This window comes from Lissotriton helveticus, chromosome 11 (genome assembly GCF_964261635.1).
Source record: "Lissotriton helveticus chromosome 11, aLisHel1.1, whole genome shotgun sequence".
Taxonomy (NCBI): domain Eukaryota; kingdom Metazoa; phylum Chordata; class Amphibia; order Caudata; family Salamandridae; genus Lissotriton; species Lissotriton helveticus.
This window is the reverse complement of record NC_136072.1, coordinates 1204260041-1204279882: the sequence shown is the minus strand read 5'-3', so window position 1 is coordinate 1204279882 and position 19842 is coordinate 1204260041. Positions and strand designations below refer to the sequence as shown.

General features: G+C 50.8%; 1 protein-coding gene across 1 annotated transcript in view; it reads left to right on the top strand.

Annotated features, from left to right (window-relative positions):
- The window catches only part of AACS (acetoacetyl-CoA synthetase), a 153003-nt gene that overhangs the window by 44321 nt on the left and 88840 nt on the right, over nt 1–19842 (top strand). Inside the window, exons 2-3 of the mRNA XM_078668027.1 lie at nt 2539–2653; nt 4841–4922. Of these exons, the coding sequence (XP_078524153.1) occupies nt 2539–2653; nt 4841–4922 (197 nt within the window). The remainder of the gene's footprint in view (nt 1–2538; nt 2654–4840; nt 4923–19842) is intronic.

Genomic DNA, 19842 nt, shown 5'->3' with positions numbered 1-19842 from the left:
TCATGTGTTCGTACGAGGTCATCTCAGCGTCGGGGAGCTCTAGCAGGGCGTCTCTCCCCTCGTTGATGAACTTTCCCCATAAGCCGGCGCCCCAGTCTTTGAGGGGTACTCGATGGGCGGTCATGGCGACCTCGTAGGCTTTGAACCACTGTTGGATGTCGTCGTTCTTATAGTATTCTTTGACGACCTCCTTGGGTATGTGCACCTTCGTGTCCACCGGCGGGGGTGAGGTCTTACCCCCGGCGGTGCCGGTTTCGGTTGTCTTGGCCTTGATTTCCAGTTCTTTGAGGCCGCGCTCATGCTCGAGCATGAGTTTCTTTTCTTCGTGGTCTCGTTGTCTTCGCCTTTCCTCTAGGTCTCCTTCTAGCCGTAGTTGCTCGAGGGCTAATTTCCTTTCTGCCAGCTGTATCTCTCCTTCTTGTCGGAGTCGGGCGAGCTCCAACTCGTGGAGCCGGTTCCTCTCTTGTTCTCGGGCGTCTCCGTGGGGGAGGCCCGTGTCCAGGTTTGCGGGTCTTTCCCCCGCTGGGTTTGCGTCGGTCTCCGGGCGTCCGTTCGGGCCCGGGTTGTCTTCATTCTGGGGTGGCGCGTTATCGGCGTCCGCCCAGGCTTGCAGGGCTGATTTAAAGTCCTCTTTGGTGTTGAGGCCCGTGGTAGCGATGCCTAGGTCCTTGCAGAATTGTTTTAATTCCTTGTGGCTGTAATCTTCCATCTTTTCTTTCTGGAATTCCGCAGTCGGTCTGGTTTCCTGAGTAGTCATGGTCGCGGTGTGTTTTTCTCGGTAGTGAGCGAATTACTCTCTGTACGATCTGCGTCGGCTCGGATCCCGTCGCCTGCCACCAATGTTAGAAAGGCGACCCCGGGGGAGGCAGAAGATATCTGACTGACCACCCCTAGGTCCACCTCTCCGTCAAGAAGTAGCCGAGCGTTACTGAGAGGCCTCCTGGGTGAGGGCCCTCTCCTAGGATCGCACAGCAGAATAACCACACACTACAAATGGACACCACTCCAGAGATCGAGTTCGTAAGCTTTATCAGGAAATAAAGGCTGCTGGTTCCCAGCGATATGTACAAGGAGACCGAGGGGTCTGTAAAGTCTCGTAAAAGGGGGTCAGGGTAGCGGGACAGTCTCGGTTGGGGTGTATGAAGGGATATCCTGCGCACAGCTCTCAATCCTCGAGCCGGGGATTCCGAGAGGTTGAGCCACGGCAGCGCCAGCAGGCTCTCAAGATAGTTCGGTAAAGGTGGGCCGCGGCAGCGCCAGCAGACTCTCAAGATGGTTCGGCAAAGGTGGGCCGCAGCAGCGCCAGCAGGCTCCCAGGATGGTTCGGAAAAGGTGGGCCGCGGCAGCGCCAGCAGGCTCTCAAGATGGTTCGGCAAAGGTGGGCCGCGGCAGCGCCAGCAGGCTCTCGAGATGGTTCGGCAAAGGTGGGTCGCGGCAGCACCAGCAGGCTCTCAAGATGGTTCGGCAAAGGTGGGCCGCGGCAGCGCCAGCAGGCTCTCAAGATGGTTCGGCAAAGGTGGGTCGCGGCAGCGCCAGCAGGCTCTCAAGATGGTTCGGCAAAGGTGGGCCGCGGCAGCGCCAGCAGGCTCTCAAGATGGTTCGGCAAAGGTGGGCCGCGGCAGCGCCAGCAGGCTCTCGGGGTATCTTCAGGTTACAGGCAATGAGTTCTTCTGGTGTCGGCCGTGACAGCGTCAGTAGGGCTTTCCAGTCCAGGATACAACTGGCGTCCTACTCCGGGGCTGGCCCAGATATAGGACTGGAGTACTTTGATGTCCGGACCCTCGCACCTGGGGGTCAGAGAAGATGGTGTCCAGACACCCAGCAGGGGGGTGGAGCCAGCACCCAGGGATGCCGGGGGCGATTGATACCAGGCGCCCGGGGACGGTTGGAGGACCATCGAAACTCCCCTCCTCCGGGATCTGTCGAATGGCCACTCGACCACCTGGGTAGATCTTGGCGCCTCGATGTCTGGGCTTCGCTGGGGCCGGGGCCGGGGCCGCGTGTTCCTGACGTGGTGGTCCCAAGATGGAGTCGGGCGAGGCCTCGTGCTCAGGACGTGCTGGGCCCTGGATGGAGTCAGGCCGGTGTGGTGGTCCGTGGTGGTAACCGGACCGGTAGTGTTGGTGCGTGCAGGATCGGGCGGACGGGGCCGCCCGGCTCTCTGGAGGGCCGATGTCGTCCGGGGCCCGCCACTAGGGAGGGGTAGGACCACGCCATGAGGCCGGGTCCAACAGCAGGGCATTGTCAGCTTCAGTGTGCGCCATCTAGATGCTTGCCAGGACCTGCCAGTGTGTCTCCTGGGATTGCAGTAGTGTTTGCGTTTTTACGTAGGGCACTTACCCCGGGATACAAGCAACTGTTTCTAAATTGATATTACATTCGTTATGTTTGCATATTTCACTGCTATGCACAGGTCTGTCATTTTTTCGAGGGCGGGTGTTTTGCTCCCGTAGCTTTCTTTGTTTATATCCCAGTATTTTTGTATTTCATTAGAATGTGATCTGTCTGTGACTGTCATTTAATTTCCCTTTTCCACAGGGTGTGTTGGACAGATTTTCCCAAATCCAGCCCAAGCTCATCTTCTCGGTAGAGTCCGTCATCTACAATGGGAAGGAGCACCCGCACCTGGAGAAGCTGCAAAGCGTGGTCAAAGGTGGGCCTAAAGTGTGTCTTTTATCCTGAGACTCATGGATGTGTCTCATGGATGTTTCTCATGGATGTTTCTCATGGATGTGTCTCATGGATGTGTCTCATGGATGTGTCTCATGGATGTGTCTCATGGATGTGTCTCATGGATGTGTCTCATGGATGTGTCTCATGGGTGTGTCTCATGGGTGTGTCTCATGGATGCGTCTCATGGGTGTGTCTCATGGGTGTGTCTCATGGGTGTGTCTCATGGGTGTGTCTCATGGGTGTGTCTCATGGGTGTGTCTCGTGGGTGTGTCTCGTGGGTGTGTCTCGTGGATGTGTCTCGTGGATGTGTCTCGTGGATGTGTCTCGTGGATGTGTCTCGTGGGTGTGTCTCGTGGGTGTGTCTCGTGGGTGTGTCTCGTGGATGTGTCTCGTGGATGTGTCTCGTGGATGTGTCTCGTGGATGTGTCTCGTGGATGTGTCTCGTGGATGTGTCTCGTGGATGTGTCTCGTGGATGTGTCTCGTGGATGTGTTGTGTCTCATGGATGTGTCTCATGGATGTGTCTCATGGATGTGTCTCATGGATGTGTCTCATGGATGTGTCTCGTGGATGTGTCTCGTGGATGTGTCTCGTGGATGTGTCTCGTGGATGTGTCTCGTGGATGTGTCTCGTGGATGTGTCTCATGGATGTGTCTCATGGATGTGTCTCATGTGGAGCCTCATGGATGTGTCTCATGGATGTGTCTCATGGATGTGTCTCATGGATGTGTCTCATGGATGTGTCTCATGGATGTGTCTCACTCATGGATGTGTCTCATGGATGTGTCTCACTCATGGATGTGTCTCATGGATGTGTCTCATGGATGTGTCTCACTCATGGATGTGTCTCATGGATGTGTCTCATGGATGTGTCTCATGGATGTGTCTCGTGGATGTGTCTCGTGGATGTGTCTCGTGAATGTGTCTCGTGAATGTGTCTCATGGATGTGTCTCATGGATGTGTCTCATGGATGTGTCTCATGGATGTGTCTCATGGATGTGTCTCATGAATGTGTCTCATGGATGTGTCTCATGAATGTGCCTCAAGGATGTGTCTCATGGATGTGTCTCATGGATGTGTCTCATGGATGTGTCTCATGAATGTGCCTCAAGGATGTGCCTCAAGGATGTCTGGTCAGATCTCATGATGTCTTTGTAACACACAAGCTGTGGGCCTGTTCCTTCTGTCTGGATCTCACAGGCTCTCAAGGCATTTCCAGTCTCAGGTGTACCTTGTGGCCGCAGTATTTGAATGATGGGACAGTGTTACGCCCGGGACACTCAGGGTGTTGTGAAGAATGCGCACAGTATGTGGATGATGGGACAGTGTTAATCTAGGGTCACCCAGTGTTGTGAAGAATGCCCACAGTATGTGAATGATGGGACAGTGTTATGCTAGGGTCACCCAGTGTTGTGAAGAATGCCCACAGTATGTGAATGATGGGACAGTGTTATGCTAGGGTCACCCAGTGTTGTGAAGAATGCCCACAGTATGTGAATGATGGGACAGTGTTATGCTAGGGTCACCCAGTGTTGTGAAGAATGCCCACAGTATGTGAATGATGGGACAGTGTTATGCCCAGGACACTCAGTGTTGTGAAGAATGCCCACAGGATGTGAATGATGGGACAGTGTTATGTCCGGACACTCGGTGTTGTGAAGAATGCCCACAGTATGTGAATGATGGGACAGTCTTATGCCTGGGACACTCAGTGTTGTGAAGAATGCCCACAATATACGACGTGCAGGCCGCTGTTCTGCCGTAGGACGGCACAGTGTTGTTAAGATGGCCCCATGTATCCCAGAGGGTTCGTATTCTGGCGAATGACTGACACTTACCAGTGCTACACGTCGCAGCATCCACGACCTCCCGCCAATGATCCTCTGCAGTCTCCTTCAGTGATAGGTGGATACATGGACCGGGCCAGTATTGGCTACTCTCATGGGTCAGATCAGGATAGCTCCTTCCCTAGCCCTGTAAAAGCTGCTGGATGTGACATTGCCTCCCTGGCCACACCACCGACTCATAGATGCACCAGGGCTCGCGACACTCAGTCGTACTTGGAAGCGTCTGCTTGCATCAGTGTTCACTCCTTTTCTGCTCGTCTGTTTGGTGGGTGAATCATACTATGCTAACGTTTTTTTATCATACTTTTTACATTTTTCAGGATTGCCGGATTTAAAGAAAGTGGTGGTGGTTCCGTACGTGTCCCAGAAGGAAAGTATCGATATTTCAAAAATTCCGAACAGGTACCTGGATTACATTTTTTTATTTTAAGTTTTGAACCGGTGTGTCCTGGAGATGGTATAGAGAACAAGGAGATTGGTTCCTTTGTTATAGTTAATGTCTCCAACCTCTTTTTCTGTATTCAGCACTGCTCTGACTAGAATCAGCTTGAGTTCTGGCCTTCTAGGTCCCCTGTGTGTACCTGTATTTGTATAATCAGCTTGTGTACCTTCTTGGTCCCCTGTGTGTACCTGTATTTGTATAATCAGCTTGTGTACCTTCTATGTCCGCTGTGTGTACCTGTATTTGTATAATCAGCTTGTGTACCTTCTATGTCCCCCGTGTGTACCTGTGTTTGTATAATCAGCTTGTGTACCTTCTATGTCCCCCGTGTGTACCTGTATTTGTATAATCAGCTTGTGTACCTTCTATGTCCGCTGTGTGTACCTGTATTTGTATAATCAGCTTGTGTACCTTCTATGTCCCCTGTGTGTACCTGTGTTTGTATAATCAGCTTGTGTACCTTCTCTGTCCCCTGTGTGTACCTGTATTTGTATAATCAGCTTGTGTACCTTCTATGTCCCCTGTGTGTACCTGTGTTTGTATAATCAGCTTGTGTACCTTCTATGTCCGCTGTGTGTACCTGTATTTGTATAATCAGCTTGTGTACCTTCTATGTCCCCTGTGTGTACCTGTGTTTGTATAATCAGCTTGTGTACCTTCTATGTCCCCCGTGTGTACCTGTATTTGTATAATCAGCTTGTGTACCTTCTATGTCCGCTGTGTGTACCTGTATTTGTATAATCAGCTTGTGTACCTTCTATGTCCCCTGTGTGTACCTGTGTTTGTATGATCAGCTTGTGTACCTTCTCTGTCCCCTGTGTGTACCTGTATTTGTATAATCAGCTTGTGTACCTTCTCTGTCCCCTGTGTGTACCTGTATTTGTATAATCAGCTTGTGTACCTTCTATGTCCCCTGTGTGTACCTGTATTTGTATAATCAGCTTGTGTACCTTCTATGTCCCCTGTGTGTACCTGTATTTGTATAATCAGATTGTGTACCTTCTATGTCCCCCGTGTGTACCTGTATTTGTATAATCAGCTTGTGCACCTTCTATGTCCCCTGTGTGTACCTGTATTTGTATAATCAGCTTGTGTACCTTCTATGTCCCCCGTGTGTACCTGTATTTGTATAATCAGCTTGTGTACCTTCTATGTCCGCTGTGTGTACCTGTATTTGTATAATCAGCTTGTGTACCTTCTATGTCCCCTGTGTGTACCTGTGTTTGTATAATCAGCTTGTGTACCTTCTCTGTCCCCTGTGTGTACCTGTATTTGTATAATCAGCTTGTGTACCTTCTATGTCCCCTGTGTGTACCTGTGTTTGTATAATCAGCTTGTGTACCTTCTATGTCCGCTGTGTGTACCTGTATTTGTATAATCAGCTTGTGTACCTTCTATGTCCCCTGTGTGTACCTGTGTTTGTATAATCAGCTTGTGTACCTTCTATGTCCCCCGTGTGTACCTGTATTTGTATAATCAGCTTGTGTACCTTCTATGTCCGCTGTGTGTACCTGTATTTGTATAATCAGCTTGTGTACCTTCTATGTCCCCTGTGTGTACCTGTGTTTGTATGATCAGCTTGTGTACCTTCTCTGTCCCCTGTGTGTACCTGTATTTGTATAATCAGCTTGTGTACCTTCTCTGTCCCCTGTGTGTACCTGTATTTGTATAATCAGCTTGTGTACCTTCTATGTCCCCTGTGTGTACCTGTATTTGTATAATCAGCTTGTGTACCTTCTATGTCCCCTGTGTGTACCTGTATTTGTATAATCAGATTGTGTACCTTCTATGTCCCCCGTGTGTACCTGTATTTGTATAATCAGCTTGTGCACCTTCTATGTCCCCTGTGTGTACCTGTATTTGTATAATCAGCTTGTGTACCTTCTATGTCCCCCGTGTGTACCTGTATTTGTATAATCAGCTTGTGTACCTTCTATGTCCCCCGTGTGTACCTGTGTTTGTATAATCAGCTTGTGTACCTTCTATGTCCCCCGTGTGTACCTGTATTTGTATAATCAGCTTGTGTACCTTCTATGTCCCCGGTGTGTACCTGTGTTTGTATAATCAGCTTGTGTACCTTCTATGTCCCCCGTGTGTACCTGTATTTGTATAATCAGCTTGTGTACCTTCTATGTCCGCTGTGTGTACCTGTATTTGTATAATCAGCTTGTGTACCTTCTATGTCCCCCGTGTGTACCTGTGTTTGTATAATCAGCTTGTGTACCTTCTATGTCCCCCGTGTGTACCTGTATTTGTATAATCAGCTTGTGTACCTTCTATGTCCGCTGTGTGTACCTGTATTTGTATAATCAGCTTGTGTACCTTCTATGTCCCCTGTGTGTACCTGTGTTTGTATAATCAGCTTGTGTACCTTCTCTGTCCCCTGTGTGTACCTGTATTTGTATAATCAGCTTGTGTACCTTCTATGTCCCCTGTGTGTACCTGTATTTGTATAATCAGCTTGTGCACCTTCTATGTCCCCTGTGTGTACCTGTATTTGTATAATCAGCTTGTGTACCTTCTATGTCCCCCGTGTGTACCTTTATTTGTATAATCAGCTTGTGTTCCTTCTATGTCCCCCGTGTGTACCTGTGTTTGTATAATCAGCTTGTGTACCTTCTATGTCCCCCGTGTGTACCTGTATTTGTATAATCAGCTTGTGTACCTTCTATGTCCCCCGTGTGTACCTGTGTTTGTATAATCAGCTTGTGTAGCTTCTATGTCCCCCGTGTGTACCTGTATTTGTATAATCAGCTTGTGTACCTTCTAGGTCCACTTTGTGTACCTGTATTTGTATAATCAGCTTGTGTACCTTCTATGTCCCCCGTGTGTACCTGTGTTTGTATAATCAGCTTGTGTACCTTCTATGTCCCCTGTGTGTACCTGTATTTGTATAATCAGCTTGTGTACCTTCTATGTCCCCTGTGTGTACCTGTATTTGTATAATCAGCTTGTGTACCTTCTATGTCCCCTGTGTGTACCTGTATTTGTATAATCAGCTTGTGTTCCTTCTATGTCCTCTGTACACTGTTGATGCAGCATCTAAAGGAGGGACTGGATGTTTGTGGCTGGAAGTAAACTGGATCATTCGTTGGCCAAAGTCAGGTGTTGAGGAAAATCATAACGTGGTTGGAGTACACAAATCTCACACAGGGTTTGCACTTGCAACCTCAGACGATCTTTGGGAGCAACACCAACCCGTGGAAATTCTCCTGGTGGCCCACCGAACTAGGACCTTCACCCACTCCGACAGACCAGGCCCACAACCTCTGCATTATCCTGGACAGCAAGGTCTCATGAAAAGCAGGACCAACGCAGTCTCATCCGCCTTCTTCCTCACTCTCCGCATGCTCTGAAAATCTTCAGATGGCTACCTGTCAACACCAGAGGAACAGTCGCTCAAACCCTGGACACCAGCCGGCTGGACTATGGCAACGCACTCTGTCGGAATCATCACTCTACTCCTGAAGAGACTGCAGACTGTACAGAGCTCAGCGGCCAGACTCATCCTGGACTACGGCAACGCACTCTGTCGGAATCATCACTCGCCTCCTGAAGAGACTGCAGACCGTACAGAGCTCAGCGGCCAGACTCATCCTTGACTACGGCAACGCACTCTGTCCGAATCATCACTCACCTCCTGAAGAGACTGCAGACTGTACAGAGCTCAGCGGCCAGACTCATCCTGGACTACGGCAACGCACTCTGTCGGAATCATCACTCACCTCCTGAAGAGACTGCAGACCGTACAGAGCTCAGCGGCCAGACTCATCCTTGACTACGGCAACGCACTCTGTCCGAATCATCACTCACCTCCTGAAGAGACTGCAGACTGTACAGAGCTCAGCGGCCAGACTCATCCTGGACTACGGCAACGCACTCTGTCGGAATCATCACTCACCTCCTGAAGAGACTGCAGACCGTACAGAGCTCAGCGGCCAGACTCATCCTGGACTACGGCAACGCACTCTGTCGGAATCATCACTCACCTCCTGAAGAGACTGCAGACCGTACAGAGCTCAGCGGCCAGACTCATCCTGGACTACGGCAACGCACTCTGTCGGAATCATCACTCACCTCCTGAAGAGACTGCAGACTGTACAGAGCTCAGCGGCCAGACTCATCCTGGACTACGGCAACGCACTCTGTCGGAATCATCACTCACCTCCTGAAGAGACTGCAGACTGTACAGAGCTCAGCGGCCAGACTCATCCTGGACTACGGCAACGCACTCTGTCGGAATCATCACTCACCTCCTGAAGAGACTGTAGACCGTACAGAGCTCAGCGGCCAGACTCATCCTGGACTACGGCAACGCACTCTGTCGGAATCATCACTCACCTCCTGAAGAGACTGCAGACTTGTGAGAAGTTGGCCTGATGTGCAGTGCTCACTATTCTAGTGATCACTATATATCAGTCCAAACAACCCTTATTGATGATTGGTTGTAAGTCAACCTTATAGACCAGCTATCCTAGTAGCATGGATACGAGCAGTCTAAGGCTAAGACTCTAGAGGGCGTGTTAAGCCAGCTGTTTTACCATCACATTACCCCTTGAACACCCAGTGAAAGGACACCACACAAGTGTTATGAAAATAAACAGTGTATTTATTAGAATCACAACAACCCTGTACTCTTTATGAGGACAGGGTGCTAGGCACACAACAAAACTCTTACGAAAATACTTAAGTTAGCACGTTATACACAAATGCCCGAGGGGCACGAAAAACCATATACTTTAAAAGTGGAATGCGAATTACTAGCAGGTAAGTAACAGTTCTAATAGGCTTTGGAATCGCTAGGACTGGACTAGGGAATCGTTAGATTACTACTAGGAGGCCCAGGGGACTCGGGTGCAGAGTGTGCACTCTCACGCGGGATGCGGGACAAAGTCTATGGAGGCTAGTAAAGGCAAAGTTAGTGTTCACGGGCGAACCCGACCTGGTAGGAAGAAAACGACAGTGGATCCTGACCCTAGGATAGTGAGGCTATGCTGGGACACCGAAGTGCCGAAGTTACCTAGCCCAGGGGCTGCAGCTGCATAGGTCTGAAAAGACGTCGGGGATCTCGTTGCCGGACCAGGAGCCTGGAAGGAAGAAGTTGCTGGCAGGCGACCAGTGACGAAAAGTTCGATGGATCCAAGCCTGGATCAAGGAAGAAGGAAACCTGAAAGCAGAGGGGACCAAGTTCTTGAATCACTAGCCAGTGATTAAGTGGGCACCAGGATGGCACCGGGCGAAGTCACCGCAGTCAGGTGAGTGGGCGCTGCTGGGCTCTGCAGTCTCTCGGACCAGGAGGCGTTGTCGGCGACCAGGATGGAGGTGCGAGCTGTCCCACGAAGGTTCTTGCTGTCGACGTCGCTGGACCCAGGATTGGGCAACAAGTCTTGGCAAATGCAAGGCCCACGCGGTGGACCTAAAATGGCGTCTTGAGTGGACCAGGAGGGTCCAGGGTACTTCTCCGATGGAGGGAAGCAAGGGCCAGTCTGGAGCAACCAGACCAGCAGCAGAAATGTCGTCGGGCGTCGTCAGGAAGGCCACAAGCCAGCGGGCTAGTAGCCAAACAACGCGGTGAGCAGTAAAAAGCAGAAGGGCCCCACGCAGATCGTGGAGATGCTGGGGGGCTGCTCTTCGGTGCTGGAGCTGCTCAGGGTGGGGGCTTCTCGGACCCCAAAGCACTCACCAGGAATTCACTCGGCGGGCTTGCTGGAAAGAAGTCGTGCAGTCTTGCAGATGGCCGGTCCCTTGAGGTCTCGTCGCACCCACGGTTCTCAGCTGGGCTGTAGAGGTGGGTAGAGGTCAGAGGTGCCAGGGAAGCCGGTTCTCGTCGAGCTGGGCAGTCGGATTCCGGAGGAAGGACTTGCAGCAGACCGCAGTGTTCTTTAGATGGTGCCTGCGGATGCAGGGTGACTACTCCTTAGTCACAAGGGAGAAATCTTAGGAAGAAGTCTTGAGTTCCTTTCGCAGAAAGTAGTTTCAGGATTCAAAGATGATCTGATTTGGAAGGGGGCCAGTCTCTACCTTTATCCTGTAAAAGGGGGCTGGCACGCGACTAAGTCCTGCCCTATGGGTGGGACTAGGAGGGGGGTGGTTACACCCACTTCCTTGGCGGGCTTTTCCCCAGCACAGGGTCTGGAGTGACCCTGGAACTGGTTCCAGCCAGCCTATGCACAGTGAGCACCGGGGTGCCACGTGCAGTCACCTTCCTCTAAAGCCCTGCCTACCTACAATACACAAAACCCTGTCTGGGACGGTGCTGGCACCGCCCCTGGCAGGAAACCCTTTGTCCTTATCTCCTGCTCTGGGAGGACTCCCAGCAGCAGGAGGGCAGACTTGTGTCTCGGTGGCAGCATCCATTTTGTGGATGCTAAGGCTCTGTCTGACTTTAACCGGGGTTAGGGGTTACATACATGTCGGGTCCCTCTAGAAGAGTGGAATGCTAACCCCGTCGCCAGAATTGGCGAGGGGTTAGTATCCCAATTCGTATGACACCTTACTCGACATGTTTTGATAAAGCGATACCAGAGTTGGCACATAACCGCGAGGATTATAATGCACTTAAGAGTATATGGTATGCGATATCATGGAAACGGCTAAGGGATGGATCCCGAAAGCCGCAGACAGGCTCAGCTCATGCCAGAGCACCATCTCACACGATTCCAAGCACTCTGCCTTCAGGATTGTTAAGGCCTGCCATAGGAGTGACTGATAGGAGATCTGTGTGTCCATTTTAGGGTTAGATATAGGTATACTATATCTAAAGCAAAGGGTGAGTACACCACCTTGCCCCAGCTGTCGTGCAGCCAGTTGTGTCAGTTTTAGTTAGTCAATCCAGGGGTGGCACAATACATGCTTCAGCCCCTGGGAGACTTCTGGGTGCACCTCAGCCCTGGGTACAGGGACTTGGAGAGGGCCCAGTGCCAATTCAGTACCTAAGTACAATTTGGATAGAGAGAACAGCTAGGCTGTGGGTCTGATTAGCAGGCCCACAGCCAGGGAAAGTCGTAAACCAGTGCAGCAAAAAGCAAAAATCTGGGTGATCATAGGATTGCAGACCCTACTCTCCTACATGACCCCCCCCCAAACTTTGGGACAATAAACTAACCTTGACCAGGTGAGTCTTCTTGCTCTAAGTGGAAATACCTGGAGAGCCCATCAGCATTGCTGTGATCAGTCCCAGGTCTATGCTCCACTGTAAAATCCATCCCTTGTAGGGAAATGGACCACCTAAGCAGTTTGGGGTTTTCACCCTTCATCTGATTTAGCCACAAGAGGGGCTTATGGTCTGTCTGAATGGTGAAGTGAGTGCCAAACAAGTAGGCCCTCAGCTTCTTCAGGGCCCAGACCACAGCAAAGGCCTCCCTCTCAATAGCTGACCAATTTTTCTCTCTGGGTGTCAACCTTCTACTAATGAAAGCAATAGGCTGATCATTACCATCAAAATTCAGTTGAGACAGAACAGCTCCCACACCCAACTCAGAAGCATCTGTTTGGACAATGAATGGCTTGGAGTAATCTGGACTCTTGAGGATAGGTGCTGTGCACATGGCCTGCTTTAGGTCATTGAATGCTTTCTGACAGCTTGCTGTCCACTGAACTTTCTTTGGCATCTTCTTGCTTGTCAGGTCATTAAGGGGGGTCACTATGGACCCATAATTTCTGACAAACTTCCTATAGTACCCAGTCAGGCCCAAGAAAGCTCGAACCTGAGTCTGGGTGATTGGAGGAGTCCAGTCCTTGATGGCCTGTATCTTACTCTCCAGTGGCTGAACCTGGCCTCCACCTACAAGGTGGCCCAGGTATACAACCTGTGACTGCCCTATCTGGCACTTTGTGGCCTTGATAGTGAGGCCTGCCTTTTGCAGGGCCTCTAACACTTTCCTCAGGTGGACCAGGTGATCCTCCCAGGTGGAGCTAAAGACAGCAATATCGTCAAGATAAGCTGCACAGAAGTCATCCAGCCCAGTGAGGACTTGATTCACCAACCTTTGGAAGGTGGCAGGTGCATTTTTCAGTCCAAAGGGCATTACCACAAATTGATAATGCCCTCCAGGGGTAGAAAATGCTGTCTTAGGTTTGGCTTCCTCAGCTAACCTGATTTGCCAATACCCAGCTGTCAAATCAAATGTGCTTAAGAAGTTGGCAGAAGCCAATCTATCTATAAGCTCATCTGCTCTTGGTATTGGGTGGGCATCAGTCTTAGTGACTGCATTGAGGCCTCTGTAGTCTACGCAAAACCTCATCTCTCTCTTACCACCCTGGGTGTGAGGCTTTGGCACTAGAACTACTGGGCTAGCCCAAGGGCTATCTGAGGGCTCAATGACTCCCAGCTCCAACATTTTCTGCACTTCAGTTTTGATGCAGTCTCTAACATGATCAGGCTGTCTGTAGATTTTACTCTTGACAGGCAGACTGTCTCCAGTGTCAACATCATGGGTACACCAATCAGTTTGGCTGGGTGTCAGAGAGAACATATGTCTGAAGGATTGCAAGACTTGCCTGCAATCCTGTTGCTGATGTTCAGTGAGGCTGCCACAAAAGACAACACCATCAACTGATCCATCATCAGGATTCTGAGTGAGCAGGTCTGGGAGAGGGTCACTCTCTTCCTCCTGTCCCTCATCTGTGGCCATGAGCAAGCTCATGTCCTTCCTGTCAACATATGCCTTGAGCCTGTTAACATGGAGCACTCTGAGAGGGCTCCTGGAAGTTCCAAGGTCCACCAAGTAGGTAACCTCTCCCTTTTGCTCAATGATGGTGTGGGGCCCAGACCATTTGTCTTTCAGAGCTGCTGGGGCCACTGGCTCCAGCACCCACACCTTCTGTCCTGGCTGGTACACAGTCAGTACAGCCTTTTGGTCATGCCAAGCTTTTTGAAGTTCCTGGCTGGCCTCAAGGTTTTTAGATGCCTTCTCCATATACTCAGCCATCCTGGAGCGGAGACCAAGTACATAGTCCACTATGTTGGTTGCAGGCTTTTTGAGAGGTCTCTCCCATCCCTCCTTCACCAAACACAGGGGTCCTCTTACAGGATGCCCATACAGAAGCTCAAAAGGGCTGTAGCCAACCCCCTTCTGTGGGACCTCTCTGTAAGCAAACAAGAGGCAGGGGATCAGGACATCCCATCTTCTCCTAAGAGTTTCAGGTAGTCCATGAATCATCCCTTTCAGGGTCCTGTTGAATCTCTCAACAAGCCCATTGCATTGTGGATGCTAGGGTGTGGTGAACTTGTAGTTTACACCACACTCTTTCCACATGGCAGTCAGATATCCTGACATGAAGTTTGTACCTCTGTCAGAAACGACCTCCTTAGGGAAACCCACTCTGGAGAACACTCCAACTAGGGCTCTTGCCACTACAGGGGCTGTAGTGGTCCTAAGGGGAATAGCCTCAGGATACCTGGTGGCATGGTCCACCACCACCAGTATAAACTTGTGTCCTGATGCTGTCTGGGGTTCCATTGGACCAACAATGTCAATCCCCACTCTTTCAAAGGGAACCCCCACCACAGGTAGTGGTATGAGGGGGGCCTTTGTTGTGCCACCTGACTTACCACTGGCTTGGCAAGTGACACATGAGCGACAAAACTCCTTGGTATTCTCATTCATATGGGGCCAGTGAAAGTGTGAGACAAGCCTGTCCCAAGTCTTTGTCTGACCTAAATGACCTGCAAGGGGAATCTCATGGGCCAAGGTGAGAAGGAAACCTCTCAGAGACAAGGGGATGACCAGCCTCCTGGTTGCACCAGGCTTGGGGTCTCTTGACTCAGAGTACAGGAGTCCATCTTCCCAGTATACCCTGTGGGCACCTGTGGCATTCCCTGCAGCCTCAACAGCAGCCTGCTGTCTGAGGGGTTCAAGGGAAGGGCAGCTCAACTGTTCCTTCCCCAGGTCTGCTCTGGAGGGTCCCCCTGAGCCCAGAAACTCAACTTGATCAAGTTCAAGCTCTTTAGGCTCAGTTTCCCTCAGCTCTTCTAGATCAGCCTCCTCAGAGACTTGATCCTCAACCTGGGGCAAGGGGGAAGGCAAAGCCTTACCCTTACTGCTCTTCTTCTTGGGAGGTGTCTGGTCCATAATTTCAGGATCCAGCACCTGTTCAGTGGGGCATCTTCTGGCCTGTGACCTAGTCACAGCAAGCACATGTGCTGGCAAGCCTAACATCTCCATGTGAGTCCTCTGCTCCACTTCTGACCATTGTGATGACTCCAAATCATTGCCCAACAAACAATCAACTGGGAGGTCTGAACTGACTACAACTTTCTTTTGTCCCTTCACTCCACCCCAGGAGAAAGCCACAATTGCCACACTATGACTAGTAGTGACATTGCTGGCATTGGTCACCAGGAAATCAGTACCTGGCATGATCTGTCCAGGGTCCACAAAGTTAGGTGTCACCATGGTGACACTGGCACAAGTGTCCCTATAGGCCTGAGCCATTTTGCCATTAATCAAATGTGTCTGCCTGTATTTGCCCAAAGTATTGGGACTTATTTCAGGGGACATATCCATATCCCCTGTACAGACAAGGACAGCCTGAGTGAGTGTGCCAACTAAGTTGTCAGACCCCTCAGTACCCAAGGTTAACCCAACTAATGCCTTGGGAGTGACACTACCACTACTGACTGTACTAGGGGGTGCAGTTGCCTTAGGGGCTGTAGTGGCAGGAGTTTGTCCTCCTCTTTTGGTGCACTCACTAAACCAGTGAGATTTACTTTTGCAGTACTGGCACCACCTTTTTGACTGGCCTTCTTGAGTCTTCTTCTTCTGGGAAGCCTGACCCCCACCCTCTTTGGTTTGTTGGGGACCTGGTGAAGACTTCTGGTCATTTTGCTCATTCTTAACATTACCCTTCTGGTCTGCTTTCTTCTGACCACCCTGGTTCTGGTTCTGGTTCTGCTTGATCCTTGTCCTGACCCATTTGTCTGCCTTCTTTCCCAATTCTTGGGGAGAGGTCAGATCTGAATCAACAAGGTGCTGGTGCAGCAACTGGTTCTGACAATTGTTCAAAATTTGTTCTCTCATCATTAGATTATACAATCCTGTGTAATCTGTAACCTTGCTACCCAGCAACCAGCCCTCCAAAGCCTTAGTGGCACAATCCACAAAATCAGACCAGTCCTGAGACTGAGTTTTCTGGGTGTCTCTGAACAGCAACCTGTACTGCTCAGTGGTTAAACCAAACCCATCAACCAGTGTATTCTTCAGGACCTGGTAATTGTTAGCATCCTCCACTCTTGTAGTGAGGAGCTTATCTCTACCTTTACCATCAAAGGAGAGCCACAGTATAGCTGCCCACTGACTCTGGGGAATGCCCTGCACAGTGCAGGCCCTCTCCAGAGCAGCCATCCATTTCTGGATATCATCCCCTTGCTTAAAGGGGGGCACTATTTTAGTCAGGTGTTTAGTATCTAAACCCTTCTCTCTATCTCTTGGGAGATTGCTGCCACCAGTGGGAGCTAACCCACTCATCTGCTGCTCTCTTGCCAGGGCAAGCTTCTCTTTGGCCAGGGCAATTTCTTCCCTTTCAATCCTCAGTTCAGCTTGTCTCATCCTAGCCTCATGCTCCCTTCTCTGAGGGGAAGTAACTCTCCTCTGTGGAGGATTCCTTCTCCCCTGAGAAGAGGCATTAGAGTGCAGAGATCTATTGGAGTCCCTAGAAAGAGATCTATCTCTCCTAACTCCAAGGTTAGGCCCACTTCGGGTTAGTACTGGGGGTCCCCCAGATCCTAGCCCAAGTAAGTCTAAGTTGGTCCTAGTTAGCCTTCTGACTACCTCAAGACCCTTGTCTACCTCATCCCCAGAGAGTACCTCCTGATCCTCCTCCTCAACTGCTGAATCAGTGTTGTGGAGATCTGGATCCCCAGAGGTTCCCTCTAAGGCTGGCATGTTCTCATGTAACTGAGAAAGCTTTCTGGCATCATATGTCTCTAAGAGACCTATCAGAAAGGGAGTGGTGGGGTTAGACCCCTGCTTCAGTTTCCTGGAGACACAGATTTGTCTCATCTCCTGAAAACTGAGAGCTGCATATCTTGAAGTGACCTGTGGAGGGTCAACACTGACCAGGGGAGTCTCAGTAGAGTCCCCCTGAGTCGACATGCTTTTCTAGTGAGGTGTAAGTGGTGCACTTACCTACACTATATGTTTGCCTACTGATCCCTTGCTAGAGTTGTAGTTTAGGGTGTGCTAGGCCCTAGGAGCTACAACAGCTGGTTCAGTAGAACTCAGAGTATTCTAAGCTAAGTTATATGTACCTTTAGTACTTATGTGATCTTTCACAAGATATTCTTAGGGCATGTGTGGTAAAACAACAGCAAGCTCAAATCCCAACCGCTGCCCACCAATGTGAGAAGTTGGCCTGATGTGCAGTGCTCACTATTCTAGTGATCACTATATATCAGTCCAAACAACCCTTATTGATGATTGGTTGTAAGTCAACCTTATAGACCAGCTATCCTAGTAGCATGGATACGAGCAGTCTAAGGCTAAGACTCTAGAGGGCGTGTTAAGCCAGCTGTTTTACCATCACATTACCCCTTGAACACCCAGTGAAAGGACACCACACAAGTGTTATGAAAATAAACAGTGTATTTATTAGAATCACAACAACCCTGTACTCTTTATGAGGACAGGGTGCTAGGCACACAACAAAACTCTTACGAAAATACTTAAGTTAGCACGTTATACACAAATGCCCGAGGGGCACGAAAAACCATATACTTTAAAAGTGGAATGCGAATTACTAGCAGGTAAGTAACAGTTCTAATAGGCTTTGGAATCGCTAGGACTGGACTAGGGAATCGTTAGATTACTACTAGGAGGCCCAGGGGACTCGGGTGCAGAGTGTGCACTCTCACGCGGGATGCGGGACAAAGTCTATGGAGGCTAGTAAAGGCAAAGTTAGTGTTCACGGGCGAACCCGACCTGGTAGGAAGAAAACGACAGTGGATCCTGACCCTAGGATAGTGAGGCTATGCTGGGACACCGAAGTGCCGAAGTTACCTAGCCCAGGGGCTGCAGCTGCAAAGGTCTGAAAAGACGTCGGGGATCTCGTTGCCGGACCAGGAGCCTGGAAGGAAGAAGTTGCTGGCAGGCGACCAGTGACGAAAAGTTCGATGGATCCAAGCCTGGATCAAGGAAGAAGGAAACCTGAAAGCAGAGGGGACCAAGTTCTTGAATCACTAGCCAGTGATTAAGTGGGCACCAGGATGGCACCGGGCGAAGTCACCGCAGTCAGGTGAGTGGGCGCTGCTGGGCTCTGCAGTCTCTCGGACCAGGAGGCGTTGTCGGCGACCAGGATGGAGGTGCGAGCTGTCCCACGAAGGTTCTTGCTGTCGACGTCGCTGGACCCAGGATTGGGCAACAAGTCTTGGCAAATGCAAGGCCCACGCGGTGGACCTAAAATGGCGTCTTGAGTGGACCAGGAGGGTCCAGGGTACTTCTCCGATGGAGGGAAGCAAGGGCCAGTCTGGAGCAACCAGACCAGCAGCAGAAATGTCGTCGGGCGTCGTCAGGAAGGCCACAAGCCAGCGGGCTAGTAGCCAAACAACGCGGTGAGCAGTAAAAAGCAGAAGGGCCCCACGCAGATCGTGGAGATGCTGGGGGGCTGCTCTTCGGTGCTGGAGCTGCTCAGGGTGGGGGCTTCTCGGACCCCAAAGCACTCACCAGGAATTCACTCGGCGGGCTTGCTGGAAAGAAGTCGTGCAGTCTTGCAGATGGCCGGTCCCTTGAGGTCTCGTCGCACCCACGGTTCTCAGCTGGGCTGTAGAGGTGGGTAGAGGTCAGAGGTGCCAGGGAAGCCGGTTCTCGTCGAGCTGGGCAGTCGGATTCCGGAGGAAGGACTTGCAGCAGACCGCAGTGTTCTTTAGATGGTGCCTGCGGATGCAGGGTGACTACTCCTTAGTCACAAGGGAGAAATCTTAGGAAGAAGTCTTGAGTTCCTTTCGCAGAAAGTAGTTTCAGGATTCAAAGATGATCTGATTTGGAAGGGGGCCAGTCTCTACCTTTATCCTGTAAAAGGGGGCTGGCACGCGACTAAGTCCTGCCCTATGGGTGGGACTAGGAGGGGGGTGGTTACACCCACTTCCTTGGCGGGCTTTTCCCCAGCACAGGGTCTGGAGTGACCCTGGAACTGGTTCCAGCCAGCCTATGCACAGTGAGCACCGGGGTGCCACGTGCAGTCACCTTCCTCTAAAGCCCTGCCTACCTACAATACACAAAACCCTGTCTGGGACGGTGCTGGCACCGCCCCTGGCAGGAAACCCTTTGTCCTTATCTCCTGCTCTGGGAGGACTCCCAGCAGCAGGAGGGCAGACTTGTGTCTCGGTGGCAGCATCCATTTTGTGGATGCTAAGGCTCTGTCTGACTTTAACCGGGGTTAGGGGTTACATACATGTCGGGTCCCTCTAGAAGGGTGGAATGCTAACCCCGTCGCCAGAATTGGCGAGGGGTTAGTATCCCAATTCGTATGACACCTTACTCGACATGTTTTGATAAAGCGATACCAGAGTTGGCACATAACCGCGAGGATTATAATGCACTTAAGAGTATATGGTGTGCGATATCATGGAAACGGCTAAGGGATGGATCCCGAAAGCCGCAGACAGGCTCAGCTCATGCCAGAGCACCATCTCACACGATTCCAAGCACTCTGCCTTCAGGATTGTTAAGGCCTGCCATAGGAGGGACTGATAGGAGATCTGTGTGCCCATTTTAGGGTTAGATATAGGTATACTATATCTAAAGCAAAGGGTGAGTACACCACCTTGCCCCAGCTGTCGTGCAGCCAGTTGTGTCAGTTTTAGTTAGTCAATCCAGGGGTGGCACAATACATGCTTCAGCCCCTGGGAGACTTCTGGGTGCACCTCAGCCCTGGGTACAGGGA